General features: G+C 41.6%; 1 protein-coding gene across 1 annotated transcript; it reads left to right on the forward strand.

Moving 5' to 3' along the window:
* CKMT2 (creatine kinase, mitochondrial 2) lies at positions 1-24,184 on the forward strand. Its single transcript, XM_049766538.1, has 10 exons — positions 1-34; positions 8,928-9,099; positions 12,242-12,440; positions 13,319-13,414; positions 14,726-14,947; positions 17,053-17,138; positions 18,252-18,375; positions 19,002-19,136; positions 21,163-21,288; positions 23,928-24,184. The coding sequence occupies exons 2-10, from the start codon at positions 8,948-8,950 to the stop codon at positions 24,045-24,047; spliced, it is 1,260 nt and encodes a 419-aa protein (XP_049622495.1). The 5' UTR covers positions 1-34; positions 8,928-8,947; the 3' UTR covers positions 24,048-24,184.
* The last annotated feature ends 878 nt before the right edge of the window (positions 24,185-25,062 follow it).

Consider the following 25,062-nt stretch of genomic DNA (forward strand, 5'->3'; position numbering starts at 1 on the left):
CTTGCGGCGGGACGCGCGAGACTCCGGCTCCAAGGTCAGTGAGACCCCGAAACTCGGGGTTTCCCTTTCAAACCGGGACGTTACTAGAGCCACTGTGAGGGGCCTGGTGAGCCGAGGTTGCAGAGTTGTGGGGCAGAACTACGTCGAGGACAATCCTCAAGGGGAACTGTCCCTGAAGGAGTAACTCCCCAAAGTTATTTGCCTCTAGTGGTCCCTGCAATGCAAAAGCAGATTGACCTTATGAGGCACTTTTATTAAAATGCAATGCATGAGAACCGGGATTTTATTTTTCTTCTTTTGATTTTGGGGTTACTTGGTCATGCTGGAGCACTCCTGGTGGGACTATATGGGGTTCCAGGAATAACACCCCCACTGCCTTGCCCTTTACTCTATTTCTCAGGCCTCAGAATTGGATTTTTTTTTCTTGATAGAAAAAAAAATTAGACAACAGGGAGCTTTGTGGGGTACAGGGTGGGAGAGATAGGGATTTGTAAATGAAAAAGAGAAACTATTCCTTTCTGAGAACTTCTTTCAACGTCATGAAAAAGAGGTGTCAATCAGAGACGTAGGAAGAACTAGCCGAAAAGGGAATATTTTGTGGCCCTCCAAAGGAGTGGATAACTAATGGGGCGGGCAGTTGGACCCAATTCAAACTAATTAATAGTAATTAATTGATTCAAACTAATGAATATTAACATTATTAATTAAATTAATATAATTTCTAGAGGCTCTAAAACACACAAAACTTAAAAAAGAAAAAAATAATTTCAAGAAGTTTATTTTTAAAATTATTAACATATTAACAATGAACCAAATAATGGTTTCCTCCTGAGTTAAAAATGTGGAAGCATTAGGGGCTTGAACCCTAGAGTGAGAAGGGCATTTGCCTTGCCCTACTCAACTAGGGTTGAGGCCAATCCTAGTTAGATCCCTGACATCCCATACCATTCCCCCAGCACCAGCAGGTATAATTCCTTACTGCAGAGCCAGGAGTAACCGCTGAGTATCACTGGGTGTGATTCCCCAGATAAACAAACAAACAAACAAACATGTGGCTGCTTTAGCCTCAACATATTTCAGCTCGAACAAGATTGACTCTTGTCTGGCTTTCTTCATCAGCCCCATACTATTCTGCCTTAGAATGTTCTGGTAGATGTGATGAGTGGCATTTGCTAAAACAAGAACAAACCCTTTAGTTCACCCTGGCTGTTTCCTTCTCTTACAAGTTACCCTGGCTCTGTGGAGACATCCCTTTACCCGCCAATCAGCTAGAATCATGTGAGGTGGCAGCTAATGCCTTCAGGATAAGAATTTGCTGCACTAACCAGTGTCATGTTTCCAGACCAGAGATGCAGCTCCTGTCCAGACCTCTCTTTCAGGGTCTTTCTGAACTAGCGTGTCCTTGGTGTGCTCTCAAAAGGGAGGACCATGGAGAACAACAGAATCACTGCCAAACCTGGGCTTTGCTAGTGTTTGAGTACTCCATGTCCTCTTCTGCTTTCTTAGGTCCCTTTTCCAAAGACCCTCAACTATTGTTCCTTCTGTTGTGAAAGCACTATTTCAGCAAAAGACTCAGGTTCCACAGGCTCTCATAAAATATTTCTGCTTAATGTTGTTTTGCGGCTACAACTCATGGTGCTCAGGAGCTTTTCCTGGCAGTGATATAAATATGGTGGTGGTATCAAGCTAGGGTTAACCACATGCAAGGTAATGTACCTTCACCCCTCCCTGTACTATCTTTTTGGCCCCAAATCCTTTGGAGCAAGGAAGGAACATTACCCTCTCCTTTATATAATTTCAGTGACTCCTAACTTCCTGTTTTTCTGGAAAACCATTTATACTTAGAAGAGAAGTCTGGTCACGGTCCTGTGTTTTTATCTAAGAATTCCAGGAAAGGCCTCTATTTTGTAGAAATGGTAAACATTTCCTGCCTATGACTTTCTACTCACTGAACAGAGCAGAGATGCCCAGGGAGGCCTTGTAGGTGACAGTAAATCCTACGGTGGTCAAGTAACACGAGCTGTTCTTTCTCTTCCAACTGGGAGAGGGCAGCCTTTGCCATTGGCCTCAGAGACTGATCATGGGAATTTGTGCAGAGTGTCCTGTGGAGCTGAGCCAACCCCAAGGACATTCTCTCTTTTGGGGTGACTCTTTCTGGATGAAAAGCTGACATGTGGTCTATCCTCTTGGTCTGTAGCTGCCCTTCAGGCCCAAAGAGCTCAGACTCATGACGCCATGCATGACAGGACCAAAAATAACTCTGAGCTAGCAGAAAGGCAGCCTGAATGTCTCTATCGAGGATATTCAGGGCAACCAACGTTAATGCAGTGATAGTTCTCAAGGCCCCACATTGTAGGATGTCACAGAACCAGACAAAACCCTAGACCACCACATTGATTCTCAGTAAACCTGCTTTAGACAGATTCAGTTCTTGAACAGTCTGCAAAATGACTCAGAATGGTGGACCTTATTTTTTTTTTTAATGGAGTTAAACGCAGTATCATTGCTTTGACTAACTCTTGCAACTCATCTAGAAATCACAGTTTGGAGCTTTGAAATTCTGCCAGACTATCCCTGATGTGATGAATAATGCATTTCAAATTAGGATGAGATATTCCAGGTTTGGGAAACTGAGGCACGTAACATCTATGGACTGAGAAATAGAGGTCCCTTTCCTCCTCACCCTTGTAATCCATCCTTCTGCATAGAAGGTGGGAGAGAAAAGGTAAGAAAACAATTCAGGGCCTCATCTCCTCAGAGAGACTGGCCCTGCTTTTTCTTAGATAATTGTAGGCATAATGGGTACTGCTGTCAATGTGGAGTGGGTGAAGGTAGCCCTGGAGTCCAAGCAACTTGAGCAGAAATTTCAGAACAAGAAAAAAATATCAGATCTATCATGTTCTAGAACAGGGGAAGTTGCATACTCTGAGAAAATGACGCTGTCTTTCAATATGGTAAGTGGAGCCAATTTCTGTGGTCTTGGGCAGGGTTTCATGACACTCTCCTTTACTGGTCAGTACAGATCAGTAAAGGATGATGAGAAAGAATGAGGGACAGTTTAATCTGCAATGAGGACTGAAAAGTCAAGAATAAAAACTAGTCTGACTATGCTGGGCCTAATACCTAATGCTACTCAAGTCACCTTTTTTGAGCCTCAGTTTCCCCGGGCACAATATAATGAATACTTGGCAGGGTTATTGCATTGGGTAGGTACTAAATAAATGTGTGTGTGTGTATGTGTGTGTGTGTGTGTGTGTGTGTGTGTGTGTGTGTGTGTGTGTGTTTTACTTTACTAAGGTGGAAAGCCACAGCAGGCCTCAGCAAGGGTCAGAATTGAGTGAAATCTTTTTTAGAGGTTGGTGCTAGCAATGCTAGTAAGAAAAGTACAGAGAGCAGTTGCCACCCTCCAGAAGCAATCTGGTGTCTGGTGGTGCAGAGGTGGCTGTCTAGAGACTCCAAGATCCCTTAGCACTTCAGTTCGAGGTTTTACGTACCCGTGGGCCAACTGCCATCTAGTGGCAATTACAAGAGGTTGGGCATCGGATAACTGAAGTCCTCACCCTTAAAGAGAAAATAACCAATTATGGCTGACCAGGATCATAGAGTTTTTGTTTTCTTATACATTCTGTGTCATCTAATCAGTGAATCCCATGCTTTTAGCTGAAAGTGGAAGCCCATTCAAGGTCCTAATTGACCTAAGACTTGCTGAGACCCATTTTGGATAATAGATCCTACTGTATGGGCACAGTGGTGGATGTGAGAACAGCCAGAGAGCTGAGCCTGTGGGTTGAAAGGATCTTTAGGCAATAAAGACACCAAGAAGTCAGTTTTTGTCCACCTCCCAGCCACTGGTATTCACTGCTATAAGAATCCTAGTGGAGCAGGGCTGGGTTCAGAAGCTCTCCATTTTTCTAACTGCTCATCATGCATCAAAAGAAAAGCTGGATTCCAGCAACAAGAAACATTGACCAATAGACTCATGATTTCTGCAAGATGCATATGAGAGAGAGTGAGATACTTTCACTGCTTGCAAAACTCTCTAGCTACAGGCTTGCAGCCTGTCCAGAAGCAGAAGAAGCTTTCGTCCCAGAAACAGAAGTTGCCTCTGAGTTTTTATCCTCTCTCCTAGTCATCTTGGTTTTGTTGTTGTTCTCCACAGAGTTTTTTAATTTTTTTTATAATTATTTTATTTAAGCACCATGGATACAAAATTGATCATGATTGAGTTTCAGTCATAGAGTGTATATTTTCTGCTACCAATATCCCCAGTTTCCCTCCTATTACCTTTCCTACCCTACTGTCTTCGGGGAAGGCATTTTACTGTTTCTCTCTTACTTAGGGTCTTTGTGTAGTGTGTCCTAGCCATTCCCTGTGACAACCTGCTCAGTGCAATGCTTTTTTTCAGTCTCATACCCAAGCTGATCTATGGTCTGTGTTCATTCTTGGAGAAGGAATTCTGCATTCAAGGAAGCAGGAATTCTTCATCTCAACTTTGAGTTTCTGCTAGGTCTTTAAGGGCATTGAAGCAGAGGAGTGGGAAGAGGGATTGAAAGGTCCAAGCCTGGCCCTTGCACTGAAACTCGGATGGAGTCTGGGATATCGTCTTTTGTTATGTTTTCAGAAGACCCATTCAGTTACAGTTGCCTCAGTCAGGACTCTGGAATTGGAGGTCATGATTGTTATGCAGGACGTAGACCAAACCCTAGACTAGGGCTTTCTTGTTGGTCCCAGAATACATACTGCCTGGTCATGGTTCTATCAGCCAGTCATCTGTAGATCACGTTCTTGGCTTTTGCACAGCCCATAGTGTGGTAAGTCTTCCGATTTTGTTTTATCATTAGTTGGTAAGGTAGGATAACCTGTTCTTATGTCCCTTTGTTCCCAATTTCCTCGTTGTCAGGATATCATATTAGAACTGGCACATGTTGGAGATCGAGTAGTATTCAAGACCACTAACCACAGAAGACAGTTTAAAATGACATCGAGGAAACAGAACTTCTAAAATCACAAAGAAAGTCTTCATCATAAGTTCCACTCCTTGACCTGTGCACAGACGGAGACCTCTAGATCTAGATCTAGATCCAGATGGAGCAGAAGTCTTCCATACAGCACAAAAACATCAAGGGGAGAGTAAATGAACATGAAAGGAGTCTATAGATAATCCCATGATAATATATTCCAAGGATAGAGAAACCCTGTATCTCTTAGACCAAGGGGATTCCTGTTTCGGATGACCCCAATATTTACTGTGCCTATGCGGGGGGGGGGGGGGGACAAAAAACACTAAATAATTTTTTTTATTTATTATTATTTTTCTATCTAGTTTTAGTCGATTTCTTTGTTTTGGGGTAGATATTGAAGTAGTTGTCCATTTTCTTAATTATATATTTACTTTGTCTTTCTTCTTTTCTCTTCTTCCTCTTTGCGCCTTGTCATATTTCTATCTCAAGACCATGGCAACTATGTGGTGCATATTTTTATTGCTGCAGTGCTCACTGGATATCTTATTTGATTCCTCTTTTTGAACTGTTGTGGTGTTTTACCTTCTTCTTTTCCCCTTCCTCCCTCAAACCAAGGATGAGAGCCTCTAGAATGACTTTGCCCATAGTCAGCATAGTCGATTTTTACCCCATTATATTTCCTTTCTCTTCCTCAAACAAAACCACATAACTTGAACTTTCTTGTCCCGCCTCCCAATTAGAGGGGACAGTAATGGAGGCACCAAGACCAAACAGCTATAAGACCACTAAGTAATAAACTAGACACAGAAGGGACCACGCATTCTAGCAGCCCCTGGGCGGTGGGAGGCAGGCTGGGAGCGGTTGTGGGAGGACAATTCGATGGTGGGAATTCCCCTGATTCAATGTAAATATGTACCTGGAATATTACTGTGAACGATATGTAAGCCACTATAATTAAAATTTAAATTAAAATTATATATAAAAAAAGAAAGGTCCAAGCCTGAGTCTTAGGACAGAGCTCAGTGCCACATGAGATGTCTGAGTTAATGAATAGTATTATTTCCAGACACTCAAATATGCATGTGATGGGATTGTAAACATTAGTGTTGTGAATCCCATCTATGGAGAAGAAAAGACCTCTAGTTGTCAGCAGGCTGCCCAAGGATACCCACCCTACTTTCCTTCCTGATTTTTGTTATAGTTCCTTTTTTTTTTAATTTCTCTTTTAAATGGTATGAATTCAAGCAATTTGACCCTCATAATCTTTAAATTTCCTCAGATTTTTCCAAATTAGGTGTAACTTCTTTTTATTCTTTCAATTTTTTAAATATTTAAAAATTATCGGGACTGGAGTGATAGCACAGTGGTGCTTTGCCTGTGGTTTGCCTTGCATGCAGTTGACTCTGGAGGGACCCGGTTTGATTTTTGGCATCTCATATGGTCCCCAGCCTGCCAGGGCAAATTACTGAGCACAGATCTAGAAATAACTCCTGAGCATCACCGGGTATGACCCAGAAATCAATCAATCAATAGTTTAAAAAATTACTTTATTTAACATTCATTGATGACCTTATTTATTTATTTTTTGGGCAGGCACACCTGGTGAAACTCAGGGGTTACTCCTAGCTATGCGCTTAGAAATTGCTCCTGGCTCTAGGGACCATATGGGATGCTAGGGGATCAAACCACAGTTCATCCTGGGTCAGCCCCGTGCAAAGCAAATGCCCTACTGCTGTGCCATCGCTCTGGCCCCTAATGACCTTATTTAAACACCATGGTTACAAGGTTGTAATACAGAGCTTTTTCTAACAGTTACAAAGTTTTTCATCACTGAGTTTTAGTCAGACAATGTAAACACCCTTAAAGAGTGCTCATTTTCCACCACCAATCATCAGTGTCTTCAGTCTTTCTCCCACCTTCCCCCGCCTACCTCTAGCAGACATGTTTCTTCTCTCTCTCTCCCTCTCTCTCTCTCTCTCTCTCTCTCTCTCTCTCTCTCTCTCTCTCTCTCTCTCTCTCACTTTTTTGTTTGTTTGTTTGTTTCTGCTCTCAGAAATCACTCCTGGCCTCAGAGGACTATATTGGATGCTGGGGATCTGTCCTGGGTCAGCTGTGTGCAATGCCAACTCCCTACCACCTGGTCTCTCTTCTCCTTTTTAAATTTCTTTTAGATAACAGTGGTTTGCAGTATATTGTTGAAGGGATATCATGCATATCTCATTATCTCCTTTCAGCACACCTAGTTCTCTTGTTCAGAGGATCTTTGTCTATTCATTGTCATAGTGGGGACCCTTCTCTGTCCCTAACAGTAGTACCCCAGGCTATTTGTGCCAAGCTTCCTACCATGGACTGCTCCTTGTAGACCACATCTCTATTGTCTCTAGATATACCATACTATCATTTTTTAATTTGTGGGTAATATTTTTTTGTTTTTTAGTTTTGTTTGTTTGTTTTTGGACCACACTGGTGACGCTCAGGAGTTATTCCTGATTATGTGCTCAGAAATTGCCCCTGGCTTAGAGGTTTATGGGCCCCAGGGGAATCGGGGGATCGAACCTCAGTCCATCCTAGGTTAGCATATGTAAGGCAAATGTCCAACCACATGTGCCACTGCTCTGGCCCCTATTTGTGGGCAATTTTTAAGGAATATATTTTTATTTATTCAGTCTGTGTTGTATCTAGTAGTTTGATATGAATTTTTCACATTTTTGGGTCACATTTAATCTCTTTGCTTGCTCATGCATGTGATGCTAACACTGATTAAACATTTCACATAGAGCTAATCTATATCTTACCTGACAATTTATACTATCTTCAGTCATTGGAAATCTAGATATGGACCAGTTCTTCTATTGCAGGGGTGGCGAACACGCAGCTCTCGAGCCGCATGTGGTTCCCAGCCAAAATGAATGCGGCTCTTTGCCTCTTATCATTATTTTGTATACTGTGGCTCTTTGCCAAGTTTGGATTTTGTTCTGCTGCTTCTGAGGAGGGAGGGACCTCTGAGGAGAGAGTCCCGCCCCCAGGCCACGTTCATCCCGTCTCCCATCCCTCGGAAACAACTGCACGGGCCAGTGAGGTGGGGGGGACCCGTGTGTCACATGTTGGGTCACATCTTGCCATTAGTTCTGAGTGTGGAGGACGCAGCACACCCTCACCATCACTGCAGGATTTTGACCCTCACTCAAAATGGCAAAATGCAATATGTTTAATATATTATTGTTAAAATTAGATGCTTTTGTGTGAGTGTTTGTCTGTTTTGGCAGGTCACTGCGTGGTGTGGCTCTCTGACTCTCACAGTTTAAAATTTTGGCTCTTCGTGTCGAACTTGTTCACCACCCCTGTTCTATTGACTCCTGTTCATGATCTTTGACTGAAAGTTTATTTCCTACTGATCTTAATTGGTAGGAAACAACCTCAGCTGAGATACCTTCTCCTGAAGGCTTGAATCTGCTTCTGCTAAGAGCCAGGGAGGAAAATCTGCTTAATTTGAACCTCTTCAGCCCCCTTTAAAAGGTCCTGATACAGATGATTGTCTCCCCACCAATCCATTTTCGGTCTCTGACTGAAAAGATTTTGGCTAGTGATCCTCAAAGATTTCTTCTACCTCTTACAAGCCCAGCAACCTTTCCTTGTGGACTTTAGCTAGAGGTGATGCTGTGATAGGTATCAAATAAGTATCAAGTACTTTATTCAAACAAGTACCTGGTTTATCCAAGCTTCAGGAGTAGAAATTCTGTCCTAATTAATGTTTTCCTCTGTCATATTACCGGGAGGAAAAATGGTTTGAAGTTCAAGTAATTTGACCTTCACAATCTTTAAGTGTTGCCAGATTATCCCATGTGAGGTGAGGACATGGGAACTAAAATAGAACTGCAACTGCTTCTCCCTCTCTTGCTTGCTTGTCCTGTGTTGTCATTCAAGACTTTCCAAAAGACTGTCTAATGTAATTTCTCTGCTGTCTAGACACTCATCCAAGAGAAAGGATGACCAGTGCCTTCTCTAAGTTGCTAACTGGCCGCAATGCTTCTCTGCTGTTCGCTACCTTGGGCACGAGTGCCCTAACCACTGGATATGTGGTTAACCGGCAGAAGGTACGTGCTGAGACCCGGGAGCAGTCAAAGATGTTCCCGCCAAGGTAAGTTCTCTCAGCCTTTTAAAAATAACTTTGGGGTGGAGGGGATCTCTCTCCCCTATGTGTGTGAATATATATATATATATATATATATATATATATATATATATATTATATGTATATACACATATATGTATGTATATGTATATACCTCTTTAACACACATACATTACACATACAAGTATTATTCAACCATAAAAAGGTAAGAAAAGCTTTTTTGTTTTGTGACCACATCCTTCAATGCTCAGGAATTACTTCTGGCTCTGCACTCAAGATTACTCCTGGTGGCACATGAGGAGCCATATGGAATGCTGGGGATTAAATTTGGGCTGCGGTGCAATGTCATGTCCTATACTCTCCAGTTCTTAGAAAAGCTTTCCATTTACAAAAACATGAATGAATAAGGAAGCAAGATGCTAAATTAGACAGTAGAGGACAAATATTTTAAGTGGAATATAAAATAAATAAAAGTAAATCTAGGAAGTTGGAGAGATAGATAATATGGGGGTAAGGTAATTCCAGGCACCCTATATGGTTTTATTAGCATTTGTAGCATTAGTTCTGCCCAAATATTTGGCCAATTGAGTAGTAATAATATTATATTGTCAGCTAATGTCTGTTAAACACTTTGTGTGTTAAGCATTTTACACAGTGCTTGTTTTAAGAGTGAAGTTTATTTAGGGACACTATTACTTACTCTATTACTTAAAATGAAGAAACTAGGTACTCCAAATTTACCCTTCTTAGTATCCCTTTGTATCTAAAAGATATCAAACAGAAACTTAGAAAAATTCAATAGTGCCTAAGATCACACATGATGAAGTGCAGATCCAGGGACCAATGCCTCTAGAGCATGTAATGTTGTACTTTTATTTTAAATAGCATCTTAGAAGGACATGGCAGATGGCAAGTTGGGGAGGATGGGTAGCAAGGTAGGAGGGGGGCCAGAGATTGTAATGAACATGGACATTGGCCCTGGAAAGCTTTCCGAGGAATTTAAAATACACATAGAAGGAATTCACAGAGCTGGAGTTGCAGGAGTTTAGATGGTTGGTTTGCAGCAGTTCAGAGAGCTCATTTGAAGGGGTTTAGACAACTGACCTTAAGGAGTTCAAATTGCTAAAGCAAGTCTGCAAGATTGCACAGAATTATTTCCTGGCTCTTTCTGAAGTAAGAGACTCTGAAAAATTCCTAGCAGCCACTCCATGCCTCAAGAAGTTCTGAAGTGAGATTACCTGGATTTAAGTCATCAGTGGTCTTCAATTCCTTATGCTTCAACCAATATGTGGCCCAGAGTAAGACAATATTCAGTTGGTTTATTTCCTTCTGTTATTCCAGCAAAGATTCACTTTGCATCCATTTCACTAGTTGGACACTGCATTCTTGACTAAGTATTTGGGATCCTAGAAACTGCATCCCAGACCGAGCGCAAATAGAGGAAGGGGGTACCATTTCAGGGTGCTGGGCCTCTCCCAGTGACCTCAAAGACCCAAATTAGCTGTTGTACCAAGACTTCTGGGTTTGGGTGGGAGTCAAAGAGAAACTGCCTATGACTTCAATGTTCTTTCTAATGAGTTCAGCTTGTCAGGTATTTTCAGGGGCCCCTGTGCCAGTAGCTCTTTTAGGTAGTACTACTCACTTCCTTTTTCTATCAAAACGGGAAACTAAAAAAAAAAGTCCAGGGACAGAGAGATCGTACAGAGGGTAAGGTGCTTGCCTTTTTTGTTTTTGTTTTTCATTTGTTTGTTTTTTGTCTACATGGGCTGTGCTCTGGTGGGACTCAGTGGCCTATAGGGGATGCGAGAGATTTAACACCTGTATACAAGGCAAAGGCTTTACCTGCTGTACTATCCCCAGAGCATTATATGTAGCACCTGTACTATATCCCTGCATCATTGTACATAGCATCACATATGGTCTGCTGAGCTCCAAGAAAGATCCTTAGATATAGAGACAGGTGTAAAGCCTGAATACTGCTAGGCATATCCTATCTCTCCTTTCCCTTCCAAAATGAGTCTTAAGGTTAGATAGCATACTTTTTTTTTACTCTGGGGTCCAGACAGATAACACAGGGGTTATGGTGCTGCGTGTGGCAGTCCCTGGTTGGATCCCTGGGACTACCTATGATGCCCTGAACCAGGGGTGGCAAACACGCGGCTCTCCAGCCGCATGCGGCTCCCAGCCAAAATGAACGCGGCTCTTTGCCTCTAATCATGATTTTGTATACTGTGGCTCTTTGCCAAGTTTGGATTTTGTTCTGCTGCTTCTGAGGAGGGACCTCTGAGGAGAGATCTCCGAGCACAAAGTCCCATCTCCCATCCCTTGAAAACAGCTGCACGGACCAGCGAGCGGGAGGACCCGTGTGGCACAGGTTGGGTCACATCTTGCCGTTAGTTCTTAGTGCGGAGGACACAGCACACCCTCACCATCACTGCAGGATTTTGACCCTCACTCAAAATGGCAAAATGCAATATGTGTTTAATAGATTATTGTTAAAATTATATGCTTTTGTGTGAGTGTTTGTCTGTTTGGGCAGGTCACTGCGTGGTGTGGCTCTCTGACTCTCACAGTTTAAAATTTTGGCTCTTTGTGTCGAACTTGTTCGCCACCCCTGCCCTGAACCTTCTAAGATCGTGGGCACGATGGCTGGTGACAAGGAGTCCTATGAAGTAAAACTCTTAGCTCCAGAAGATGGGGTTGCTCTGGGGCTCAGGACCTCCTCTCTGTGGAACCAGCATATACCTCCTGAGTAAGCCTCCAATAGAGAAGCTGGGATATCACAGTGCTTCCCACACCAGCATTCTCTGTTTCTCCTGGACAAGGGAGTAGTAAACAGCGATGCCACCGCTTATACATATTCCAGTGAGTCTTTCTGGAAAGTCATACAAATTCATGAAGAAGAGCCAAGAGCTGAACACAGAGCCAGAAGTGGCCTTTGAGCATTGCTGGGTGTGGCTCAAATACACCCCCTACCTAAAAGTAAAGAAATTTAGCTGCTTTCATCCTGATTTTTAGGCAGGAATCCTAGCCTGCTATTCCTAAACTGTACCCAATGGCTGAAGAGAGCCTGGTGGAGGTAGGTGAGCGCAAAACCCACCGCAGTCCCTCCCTCCAGATCACTCACTGAAACCCTCTCCCCATACAGCGCAGATTACCCTGACCTGCGCAAGCACAACAACTGTATGGCCGAGTGCCTCACCCCATCTATCTACGCCAAACTCCGCAACAAGATGACACCTAATGGCTACACCCTGGATCAGTGCATCCAGACTGGAGTGGACAACCCTGGCCACCCCTTCATCAAGACCGTGGGCATGGTGGCTGGTGATGAGGAGTCCTATGAGGTAAAACTCTTAGCACCAGAGGATGGGGCTGGTCTGGGGCTCAGGACCTCCACTCCTCTGTGGAGCCAGCCTGTGCCTCCTCAGTAAGCCTCTAATAGAGAAGCTGTGACATCAAGTACTTTCCACACCAGCATTCTCTGCTCCTCTGGGGCAAGGGAGTAAGGGAGTAGTAAACAGTGATGCTACGGCTTATGCATATTTCAGTAGATTTTTTTGGAAAGTCATACAAATTCATGAAGAAGAGCCAAGAGCTTGTACAAATGAGGACCATATAAAGAATATATATTGCATGTACAGAAAATGTCAGAGAAAAATCATGGGGATGTGTAGATGGGGTGAAGAGCAGAGACTAGAGGTTGGAATAGGTTCTATATGGAGACTATATGGAGCACAGTCTCCTCTATCTGGAACAAGTGGGTCAGGGGTCAGGGTCTGGGTTCTCAGGCTCTGCTTTAGCCTTACTACAGCAAAGAAAAGGCAACAGGGCAGTTTTTTCCTAAGGAGAGGTGGACCTGGTGATCTTTCTAACCTATCTGATCTTTGTCCGGTCTAGCATCTTTCTGCTCTTTGGTTGCAGTTGTCAATGGGGGGGGGGGGGCACTCTTGGACAATCAAGACTGGGGTTCCTTCCTGTGCAGCCCTATCCTTGACCAGGGGCAGGATCCTCCTGGAGAATTTTTTTGGTATCGCCTGTGATTGTTTTCTACAAATTGATACCTATTTTCTGCATGGCACCAAGAATCTCAAAAGAGAAATTCAGCTTTGATTTTTCAGGCAAAAACGGACAGGGAAGTAGGTGAACATTTTGGGCACTGTCCCCAAAGAAGCTTGAAAAATCCATCACAAAGTAAACTGCTGCTTTCTCTCCCCCACCCCAGGTATTTGCTGACCTTTTTGACCCTGTCATCAAGGCAAGGCACAATGGCTATGATCCCAAGGTTATGAAGCACCCCACAGATCTGGATGCATCCAAGGTAGGCTGGGTTTTCTCTACTTCCTGTAAAGCCCACTGAATCCCAAAATGAGTAGAGAGCCAGTGAAAAGAAAGGAAAGCCCTGAAGTCTTTCACTGTTTCCTGAAAGAGGGGCTATATCCTGCACTGCTCAGGGGCTGTTCCTGGCCCTGTGCTCAGAAGAGAATCCTGACTGCTCAGGAAACATATGAAGTACAAAGGAATTGAACCAAGCTAAGCAGGATCAACACCTTACCTGCTATATTACCTCTCCACCCCTTTTAATTTTAATTAATTTTAATAAAAAAATTTTTTTTTAGTTTTGGGATTATACCCTACTGTTCTCAAGGCTATCTCTTGGGCACTGGTCTCAGGAATCACTGCTGGTGGTTTTGTGGGGAGGGGCTTTGGAGCATGGGAGATGGAATGAGGGTTGGCCAAATACAAGGCAAGGGCCCTTCCCACTATACTAATCTCTTTGGTCCTGCCCTCCTCTATAAAATCCTGGTAAATACCATCAGAATAGTGTTTGTTGTCAGTAGTTGTAAAGTAGATCTATATGTTTTGTTTTGTTTTGTCTCCTGGGTCATACCTCCAAGTTCTTGGGTATCCTCATAGGTGGTGCATACAGGAGGTACCAGGTTCAAACCTGGGTCTCCCAGGTGCAAGGCTTGTGCTCCAGTCCTTTGAACTATCTCTCCAGCACAGTGATTCCATTCTTAATGGATTCCATCCCATTACTTTATTTTACTATACTTTATTTTTGTTATACTTTGGGTAACTTGTTTATAATAGTGGTATAGTTTATACTATTGATGTGCAAAGTTACTGCACCTTCACCACCACCAAAGTGCCAACTATTTGCTCTGTGGCTCTTCCTAATAGCCTCAGCCATCCCTCATGTATCCTGGAATCAGTTGGGGGGGGGTGGTAACTCCTAGAGGCGCTGGGCCAAGTACCTTGTCTTTGTTTCTGTCTTATTTTGGAAGGGAGGGACACATACCAGCCAATGTTCAGGGGTTACTCCTGGATCTGCATTCAGAAATCACTGGAATGCCGAATATCCAATCAGCTCCTCAGTGTGCAAGGGAAATACCCTACCTTGTAGACTGTCTCTCTGCTGGGTCTTAACTACTTTCTAAGGCTCTTTATCCCTTGCCCATCCAAATTCCAGAATGTGTCCAGCATGTGGGTTGTGTGCCTAGGGCCTGAGGGTCCAGTGCAGAGCTCACTGCAGAGTGGTGGGTGAGAACCCCCTATGCCTTGCCCACCACGCCAGAGGCAGGCACATGGGCTCATGCTAACCACCGTGGCCCTGCTCTCTGGCCCGCAGATCACCCACGGTCTGTTTGATGAGCGCTACGTGCTATCATCTCGGGTGCGCACCGGGCGCAGCATCCGTGGGCTGAGCCTGCCGCCTGCCTGCTCCCGCGCTGAGCGCCGGGAGGTGGAGAATGTGGCCATCACGGCCTTGGAGGGCCTCAAAGGGGACCTGGCCGGCCGCTACTACAGGTTGTCAGAGATGACGGAACACGATCAGCAGAGACTCATCGATGTGAGTGGGGCCCTTGAATCACCAGGAATGGTTGCGTTGGGGCTACGTTGAGATTTCTGACTGTGCATTGTGACCTCTCCAGTAGCTCAGCCCCTGCCCTGGTCAGGCAGAGACTTATACCTGTTCAGAGTAAAAATAAGGCCTTAAAAAGTTAGGCCAGTTCGTGGAACTAGCTGAAATCTGCAGCAGGAGTCCAAAGTAAAATGGTCTGTCATCAATGGGTGGAATAAATAGAGGTGCTCCTTGGTGGTCATAAATGAGGGTATTTGGGTGAAGAAAGCCTGCCTTGTACCTGGAGGAGGGTCTCATGTCCACACTTGGAAGTTCCAGGAGCTAGATCAGTTTAGAAATTGCAAATAGATTTGACCCAACTCGCATTGGAACAATATCTGGGATTCCTCCTCCTGTGTATCCACAGCTACTTTCTGTACTGATGTAGACTCAATCTACACAGAGCACAGCTAAAGCAGCTGGCAAGTGGGCCACTGTCTTACCCTTGGGTAAAGACAAGCCTCCTTCCCCAAAATATCCATTTCTGTTTTCCACTTTAAGGGACACACTTTCCTGGGTATTGGTAGTCAAATCTCTTCTTAGAGACCATAGTTAGACTTCCCTCCCTGTTTTCCCTTGATTTTTAAAATTTCATTATAATTAGATTTAACATGGACATAGTGTACACAGGGAGACTCTCACTGTGGGGCACAAGTTTTGGCTGACTTGTCATGTCAGTTTCTTGACCCTGCCTTGTATGTTGGTGGTTAAAGGCACAGACCTATAAGTCTGACAAATCAAGATCTGAATCTGGGTTCTGCCATTTCCTAGCTATGTGACACTGAACGGGCTATTTTATCTTTCTGAATCTCCATTCTCATTACCTATAAAACTAGAATGAATACACATGTCTAGTGTGGTTGTGAGATAATAAAAAATATGTAGCAATGAGTCTGACACAATCAGCATTAAATTAATGTGACCTTGTAGAAATTATTCTTTAATTTTTATTATAATTTATGTAACATGGTTATTATCAGGTTAATGTTTTTGATATTTATAAAAGTTACTGCCCCTTCATCACCACCAAAGTGTCTAAAACTCTCCATCACTGTCCTTTTGTCATTTCTTGTCCTATCTTCAATCACCACCCTCCCCCCTCCCCCGCTCTTCTCTCCCCACTGCTGGGTAATTTGAGATTTGTAATCCAAGGCAAAATGTTTACTATTTATTATTCTCTACTATTTATTCCCCTATTTTGTTGTTCCTTATACCACAGATGACTGAGATCATTTAGTATTTCTCCTTCCTCTGACTTGTTTTAACTATATGTTATCCAATTCTATCCATGTTGCAGTGAACTAAATTCCATTTTTTTCTAGATCATTACATCTAGATAATAACCTCTCACTAGCCACTATTCCTTTGCTGAGTGCTGGCATTTGTAGAGGACACACTCTTCATGGCCATTTTCATCTGGTTTATGCAGCATTTTTCTCCTTGGTTATACATTGGCTATACATTTTAAAAAATACCAATGTCCAGGCTTCACCCATAGTAATTACGGTTCAATCTCTGGAGTTTTAGCAACTGAATATTAGTGTTCTTATAATAGTAAAGGTTTACTGGTATGATGGGTACTCAATACTGAGAACTGGCTATAAAGGCTCCACTCATACTATTCCACCCTGGGGAAATGGGTCTGGAAGCAGAGGTTGTCACAAGAAATAATCCAAACCAAGTTTAGAGGGTGAATCACATGTGGTTAAGTAGCTTTCTGCTTCATCAAGTGTGTGCCAGAACTGCAGTTTTTATTAAGTACATAGATGACCCCTAGGTGGAAAAGTAAGGACAAGGGGCCAATACTGAGCTAATCCTGACTGGGTATGCTTGAGACATGCAAAACAAGATAAGTAGGAAAAATCTCTGTTTGGGGTGAAACCAAATTGTAAACAAACAAATACAAAGAAACCAGGGCTGATCTTTGTAAGTTTTAAATTGTGAACCAACAACTGGCCAATGAAATGCCAGCTATATTTTGAGCTGTAAATTGGTCACCTGGCATTCACCATTGTCTGGTCTCATCACTTTCTCCTTTTTGCTTTGGCCTGCAGGACCACTTTCTGTTTGATAAGCCAGTATCCCCTTTACTAACTTGTGCTGGGATGGCCCGTGACTGGCCAGATGCCCGGGGAATCTGGTATGAACATAATGTTTTCACATTTGCAATGTGTGCAGAGGATCTCCTTTAGATCACCTGCTTGTCCTAACCTGGAATTGCTGTGACTGCTCTTGACAGCATGCTCAGCTTGAACTCAGAGAGGAGAGAGTATTCAGAAATGGTGTGTGAGTGTATGTGTTTGATGCCTTATAGTGTTGCTGAGTCTAAGATGTGTGGGAATATTTGCTGGTTTGCACGAATTATGCATGAGATAAAAAAAATCTGTAGTAAAAGAAAAAATAGCTTCATATTATTTGACCTCACAGAATCTGGTTCATGTATTAAGAGAGCAGGAAATGAAGGGTAAATATTGAGGATATAAGCACAACCCCTTGGAAGAATGGATATCAAGTGTACACATTTTATCTTGACCAACAATCCTTAGCGTCCTTGGTAGGCTATCCTGATACTACCTGAAGGAGTAGAGATAAAAGATCTCATAAGAAGCTGCTCAGTGGGCGTGGGAAGATAGAATCTATATAGCAAAATGTGGAATCACTTCACCCAAAACACCTAGTGCTATGGGTAAAAATTTATTTCTTAAGCACCACAAAATTTTGGCTGAATCTGTTGGAGGTAAAAATACTCATTTTAGTGGGCTGAAGCAATAATATAGGACTTAAGGCACTTGCCTTGCGGATAGTTGACCCAGTTGGATCCCCAGCCCTGGGAATCACTCTGGTTAGTTCATGCTTGACAATGATGAACCTATGATTACTGCCAGTAGTAATCGCTGAGCATAGAGCCAAAAAGTAAGCCCTGAACATTGCCAGGTGTGACCCAATAAAAAGCAAAAACGATGAACAAAAAATTATTCTTGTCAGTTTACCAGTCAAAGGTAGTCGTAGCTGAGTTATTGCTATCCTGTTCTGAGAGGATGATAGCATTCTTGTTGGATAAAAGTATAAGAATTATATTCCTTTTTTTTGTCAAGGTAATATTATTTTTCAGTACAAGACCAGACACAATCAAGAAATTAAGGCTATGTAGGGAATGAGGAAAGTGAAAAAAGTAATTAAGCAACAGGTAGAAAAATTTCAGTGTTGAAATAAATGTAATTAACACCCAATACTACATTGCTTTCATCATTAGGCATAACTATGACAAGACATTTCTCATCTGGATAAATGAGGAAGACCACACCAGGGTAATCTCTATGGAAAAAGGAGGCAACATGAAGAGAGTATTTGAGCGATTCTGCCGTGGACTTAAAGAAGTAAGAGATGATCAGAGATTTCTATATGGCTATTAAAATAAATGTCTATATGTTTTACTCTTGGAAGAAGATGCTATCATGACTTCAAGGACAAAGCTGACTTTTTATAGGGGTTTAGATGGTTTTTGAGTATGGGACTATCAAGTCAGTGTTCAAAATCAAGGTGATATTTTTTTTGTTCTTAGTAAGAGCTTATACTTCCTTCCCAATTCAAAATGACATGGAGGAAAAATTTATTGATAATTATTTTCTGGTTTCTTTAACTGCTTTTAGCTATTTGAACCCTAAAGCGTGGTCAGGGAATATGACTATTTTCATCAGTAGCCTGATTAGAGAATTCCTATCTCTTCTTAATTTACTATCCTGTAAAAAATAACATCAACTGACATTTTTGGACTGTTTAGTATGAGCTAGGTTCTGTACTCAATGATTTCCGTGGTTCATATAATTTAATTTAATTATAATAATCTGTGATATCTTTTTAATTAAAGAAGTACTGCAAATATACCTACATTTTATCTGTGGCAAACATAACACATGTATGTGGGATGTGTTGAAAAATAGATTTTTACGAATATTTACTTTATTTATTTAATCTTATTTATGAAACTCTCATTTAATTTTAGGTAGAACGACTAATCAAAGAACGAGGCTGGGAGTTCATGTGGAATGAGCGCCTCGGATATATTCTGACCTGCCCTTCTAACTTGGGCACAGGACTGCGGGCTGGTGTCCATGTTAAGATCCCAAAGCTCAGCAAGGTAATGTTCTATAGGCAGCAGCCCTATAGGGTTCCATGTATTTCAGCTCAAGTGTGGAGGGATGAAATGCTTGTCTTCTTCCTTCACTATAATAGAAAATAACGAGAATGGCATAGTTGGCCTCACAAGACATTTGTATCAGATAAGGTCAAATGTTAGGAAAAGGGGTGGGTCTTTGAGAACAAGAATGTTTAATTCTCAATCATGTAACAAATTCAGATAGGTAAGTGGGCTACTTGGCTCTGTTGCCTGTATTTTCCTTCCTCTCCCTGATCTCTTCTAGTGCAGAGCTTCTCTCAGACTTGTGCCTTCATCTTTCCTTGAGCACGTCTGCATGGCTTTGGCCCTTCTTACAAGCTGGATCATGGGACACTTCCTGGCTCTGCGCTCAGGAGTGACCTCCAATTATGCTTGAGGGACCATATATAGTGCTCGTGTTGAACTGAGGTTTGCCACATGCAAGGCAAGAATCTTAACCCCTGTACTATCTCTCTGGACTCAAAAATTATGTATTTACTTATTTTTATTTATTTAGAGGAGTTGGGCAACACCCAATCATGCTCAGGGACTACTCCTGACTCTGTGCTCAGGAGTGACCTCAGACAGTGCTCAAGGGACCCAATGTAGTGCCTGTGATCAACTGAGAACATAATTCAGGGCAAGCATCTTAACCTTTGACTATCTGACTATTCCTAACACTTTACAAATAATTTTGGAGAGCGTGCTTCCTTTCCTGAAGGAAAAAAAAGCTCTGAAATATTTTTCAAAATTACAATGCCAATTCTGAACAGAGTCTATGGTTGATCCCATGACAATATACTCCACGGGCGGAGAAACCCCATATCTCTTAGGCCAAGTGAATTCCTTTTTGAATGACCCCAATATTTACTGTACCAGGGCAGGAGGGGAAAAAAAAAAGCAAAAAGCACAAACCATTGTTTATTTTTTATATATTATTTTTTTATCTTCATGTACTATTATTATTTTTTTATTTACCTATCTATTTTTGGTCGATTTCTTTGTTTTGGTATGGTTATTGAAGTTGTTGCCCCAATTATACTTATTTTTTTCTCTTCTTTTCTTTTCTTTCTTTACGTGCTCTGCCATGTTTCTTCTCTCAAGACCATGGCAAGTTTTTTTTTTGTTTTGTTTTGTTTTTTGTGGTGCTTATTGTTATTGTTGGAGTCCTCACTGGATATTTGACACTTCTTTTTGTAGTGGTAGAGTGTTTCACCTTCTTTTTCTCCTTCGTCTCTCAAATCGATGACGAGTCTCTAGAAGAATTCTGCTTATTTTCAGCATATTAGACTTTTACCCCAGTTTATTACTTTTCTCTTCTTCAAACAAAACCACGTAACTTGAACTAGCTAGTCCTGCCTCCCAGTTAGAGGGGGAAATAAGGGAGGCACCAGGACCAAACAGGTGCAAGACTACTAAGTAGTAGGCTAGGTACAGAGGGGACCACATATTCTAGCAGCCCTGGGGGTGAGGGAAGAGGATATGGGAGGTAAGACAAAAACGGAGGTGTAGGGAGGACAAACTGGTGATGTGAATCCCCCCTGATTTTATGTAAATATGTACCTAAAATATTATTGTCAACAATATGTAAGCCACTATGATCAAAATAAAAATTATATTAAAAATTACAATGCCAAAAAAATTCTTTCCTATGATCTAACTTCATTGTTTTAATGATACCAAACACAGCTATTGCACAGATAAATAAACTCACCAGCACTGGCATCTGGGTGAGAAAAAAAAAAAGCAGAATAGAAGTAAATAATAGCTTTGCTACTTTCTGGTTGTTGGACTTGGGGCAAGTCTATTCCTCAGAGTTCATGTCCTGTTCGACATGGGTGTAAAAGCAATACCTACTTTAGGATCTGTTTTAAGATGTGTAAGGCTGTGTCCTGGTGCACTATAAATGTATTCTTAAGCAAAAGTAAGTCTTAGGATTTCTGAGCTATCACTTTTAAGTCTAGGTGTCAGTGCTGGTGAATTTAGTACCTATTATTCCTTGTCCCAGGATCCTCGCTTTTCTAAGATCCTAGAGAACCTGCGACTCCAGAAACGTGGTACAGGTGGTGTGGACACTGCAGCGGTGGCTGATGTGTATGACATTTCAAACATAGATCGCATTGGGAGGTCTGAGGTAATATGCATGTCACTTTGCAAACTTTTCTCTTACAAGGAAGAGGAAGTAGAGAAACAGGCCTAACCCCAATGAATCCTGAGTCCCATCATGCTGCCATGCAGTTTTAGGTTGTCTCATAGGAAGGTGCCACTGAAAAAGACATTGTTAGGAGATCTCAACATGAGCTAAATGTTGGGGAATGCAATCAAACTATGGGTATGACCTACCACTCATTCAGGTTATAAGTTATATTGTAGTATTCTTGAACTTCCATCACACAAATGGTCTATTGCTAACTGCGATCTTTTTAAGTGATACCTGACACATTAACTATTATATCTCTCCATGAAAATAACTGCATAAAAGTCACCACTGTAGGGGCCAGAGAGATAGCATGAAGGTAAGGTGTTTGCCTTTCATGCAGAAGGACAGCAGTTTGAATCCCGGCATCCCATATGGTCCCCTGTGCCTGCCAGGGGTGATTTCTGAGCATAGAGCCAGGAGTAACCCCCTGAGCGCTGCCGGGTGTGACCCAAAAACCAAAAAAAAAAAAAAAGTCACCACTGTAAGCCAAGAAATATAGGCAAGGTAAGGAATCCACAATGGGCCTTTCCCTGAGCAATCTGCAGGTACAAGAGCTATTTCAGCTAAAGAAGGGTAGGATTTTATCCCAGGAAGTCAGAAAATGTGTGGGCTCTTCCTTTGAAGATAGAAAAATAGTGGAATTTTCTCATGACTACAAATTTCCTTCACCTGAAGGCCAAGTTGGCATTTATAGGTACTTGATAGTTTCTGGAAAATTTTTTTTTAGAGTTAATATTTTTCTAATCACTTGGTTTTGTGAATTTTTGTTATTGTTGGTTGGAGCCACATCCAGCAGGACTCATTCCTGCACTCAGGAATCACTCCCGGTGGGCTTGGGGAACCATAATGGTATGTCAGGAGTTAAATCAAAATGGGCATGTACAAGGTAAATGCCCTACCCACTGTACTATTGCTCTGGCCCATAGTTTTGTGCTATTTTTTACTTTTTGTTTGTTTGGGGACCACACCCAACAGAGCTCAGGGTTTACTCCTGGCTCTGTACTCAGGTGTCATTCCTGATGGGGCTTGGATATTCTATGTGGTGCCAGAGATAAAACCTAGATCAGCTGCAAGCAAAGCAAGCACCTTACCCACTGTACTATCTCTCCAGCCCTGATGTTTTTATTTTTTTATATTTGATTATTTACTATATGTCTCCTTGACTCTGAGCTTCTCTGTATATATCTATTATTACTACTATGATCATTTAGATCTATTTCTAGAATAGGAATTCCTTGCTTCTAAGCAGATTTCTTCCTGCAGATTTATACAAGAAAGAACTACTTGGGCCCGGAGAGATAGCACAGCGGTGTTTGCCTTGCAAGCAGCCGATCCAGGACCAAAGGTGGTTGGTTCGAATTCTGGTGTCCCATATGGTCCCCCGTGCCTGCCAGGAGCTACTTCTGAGCAGACAGCCAGGAGTAACCCCTGAGCACCACCGGGTGTGACCCAAAAACCAAAAAAAAAAAAAAAAAAAAAGAACTACTCAATTGAGAGTCAATAAGATTACAGTCAATAACAGTCAATTGGCAGTCAATGAGATGCCAGTCTAACTGCATCCTTATCAATAGAGGGGTTTGGGGCAATTGGACAGGTGATAATACTGTTTCTTTCATTAGAAATAGCTAGCTTTCTGGCCCTCTCTTATGACATTAGTATTCTTAAACTATATCACCTCAATGTTTTCTGAAAGTAAACTACTTACTATCTTAATCTGGTCTCTTTAGTCAATAACTTGGTTCTACTAATCTTTTGGAAGAGAAACCAGAAAAGGCTCTAGTTTAAGAAGAATCAGGATTTGTAAACCAAAGTTTTAACACATTTTTAAAAGCAGGAATTCTTAAAAGTTGACTTAATTTGATCCACAGTTTCCTTTATTGATCTCAAACAATTTTTCAAAAATATATCCAGGACATAAAAAAAAATCTGAACAATAGTATAGTTTCACTGCTAAGATAACAATGTTTTAATATGTCAACACTGCCATTTAGCCAAAGAATAATACAAGGATATCACTATATAGTTTTACCTTTTGAGACACATTTTGGGTTTTCTTTGGGGGGGACATGATTTTCTAGGGAAAAGTGAGTCAAATTGCTAACTAATTGTTTAATTTATTAAAATTCATTTGCAGAGAGTAGTATTTTTAACTAAAGTACTCAGAGTTTTCCCATTCTCTACTTTTCATCTCTATCAATGACCATCATACAACAATAACCATCTCATACCACTTCTCTTTTAAGAACTAGAGCAATAATGAGAAAGAAGAAGTTGTAATAATACCCACTAATATTACAGTTTCTCATTTGTTCCTTTTTTTTAAAAAGTTCTTGGGCCACACTGGTGATGCTTAGAGATTACTCCTGATACTGCACTCAGGACTCAATACTCCTGGTGATGCTTGGGGGACCATATGGGATACCAGGGATCAAATCCTGGCTTGCTATTTGCAAGGCAAATGCATTACCTGCTATCCTCACTCCAGCTGCCTCATTTGTTCCAGTTTTGTTCCTATTGATTAATATCTTTCCGGGAACTTCTGTACAAACTAATTATCTCTTTCACTGTCAAAGGTGGAGCTTGTTCAGATAGTCATCGATGGAGTCAACTACCTGGTGGATTGTGAGAAGAAGCTGGAAAGAGGTCAGGATATTAAAGTGCCACCACCTCTTCCTCAGTTTGGCAAGAAGTGAACTTTCTTTTTCCCAGTTTATAAGTAATCTGTCTGCTGGTATAACAGACATACTACTCTGAGAGTTTTTGTAGAATGAAAACATTGTAAACTTATAGGAACTAATATTATAAATAAAACTCTCCTTATTATCTTTGATTTTCCTGATTTCTTTGATGCTACCAAGAATATCAACTACAGTAGCAGGAGGCAGGGTCACAGAGATAATATAGGAGGTGAAATGTTTGTTTTACATGCAACTGATAACAGTTCTATCCCTGGCACCAAATTCCAGGAATATCCCCTGAGCACCACTGGGTATTACCCAAAACATCCTGACGCCTCTTCAAAAGGTAGCAGGAGTTAAAATTATTTTAAGGCAATGATAAAACTAATATTTTAAAGAACACTTGGGTGCAAATATGGAAACTCCTCCGTAGATTTAGATCAGAGGTTCCCCATATCTATATCTATAGCTATAGACCCTTTTTTCAGAAAAAAATTACTCCACATCTCAGGAAATTAGCTTTCATTTAGTGAACAACAGAAAGGCCCCTCCTCTTCTATTGCACCTGGATAATTCCAGCACCCCCTGGGAATGGTATTATCTACTTTGGAAAATTCTGATCTATATGCTATTATAGTCGATGATTTAACAAATTCCTATGTTGGGGCCAGAGAGGTAGTATAGCAAGTAAGGTTTCTCTCTTGCATGCCACTTACCTGGTTTTTATCCCTGCCACCCAAAAATTCTCAAAGCATAGAATAAGAATAAGCCCCGAGCACAGCTGTGTGTGCCTCCCTACCAAAAAAAATTCCATTAGAAAAAAGGATCTAATAAAATCAATTTTCTGTCAAATAGACCAAGAAAAGATTAATTAATCTTGAAAATATGAAATCAAGACTAAACAAATGAGAGAAGCTATTTACTCAGGGCTTACTATTATAAGAGTCATCACTTGAATTTGTCAGAAACTCAAAGGTAGGCTTAAGAGAACCTTATGGCTAAAAAATATATGGAGTGTGGTTGTCAGGAA

This window comes from Suncus etruscus, chromosome 2 (genome assembly GCF_024139225.1).
Source record: "Suncus etruscus isolate mSunEtr1 chromosome 2, mSunEtr1.pri.cur, whole genome shotgun sequence".
Lineage (NCBI taxonomy): Eukaryota > Metazoa > Chordata > Mammalia > Eulipotyphla > Soricidae > Suncus > Suncus etruscus.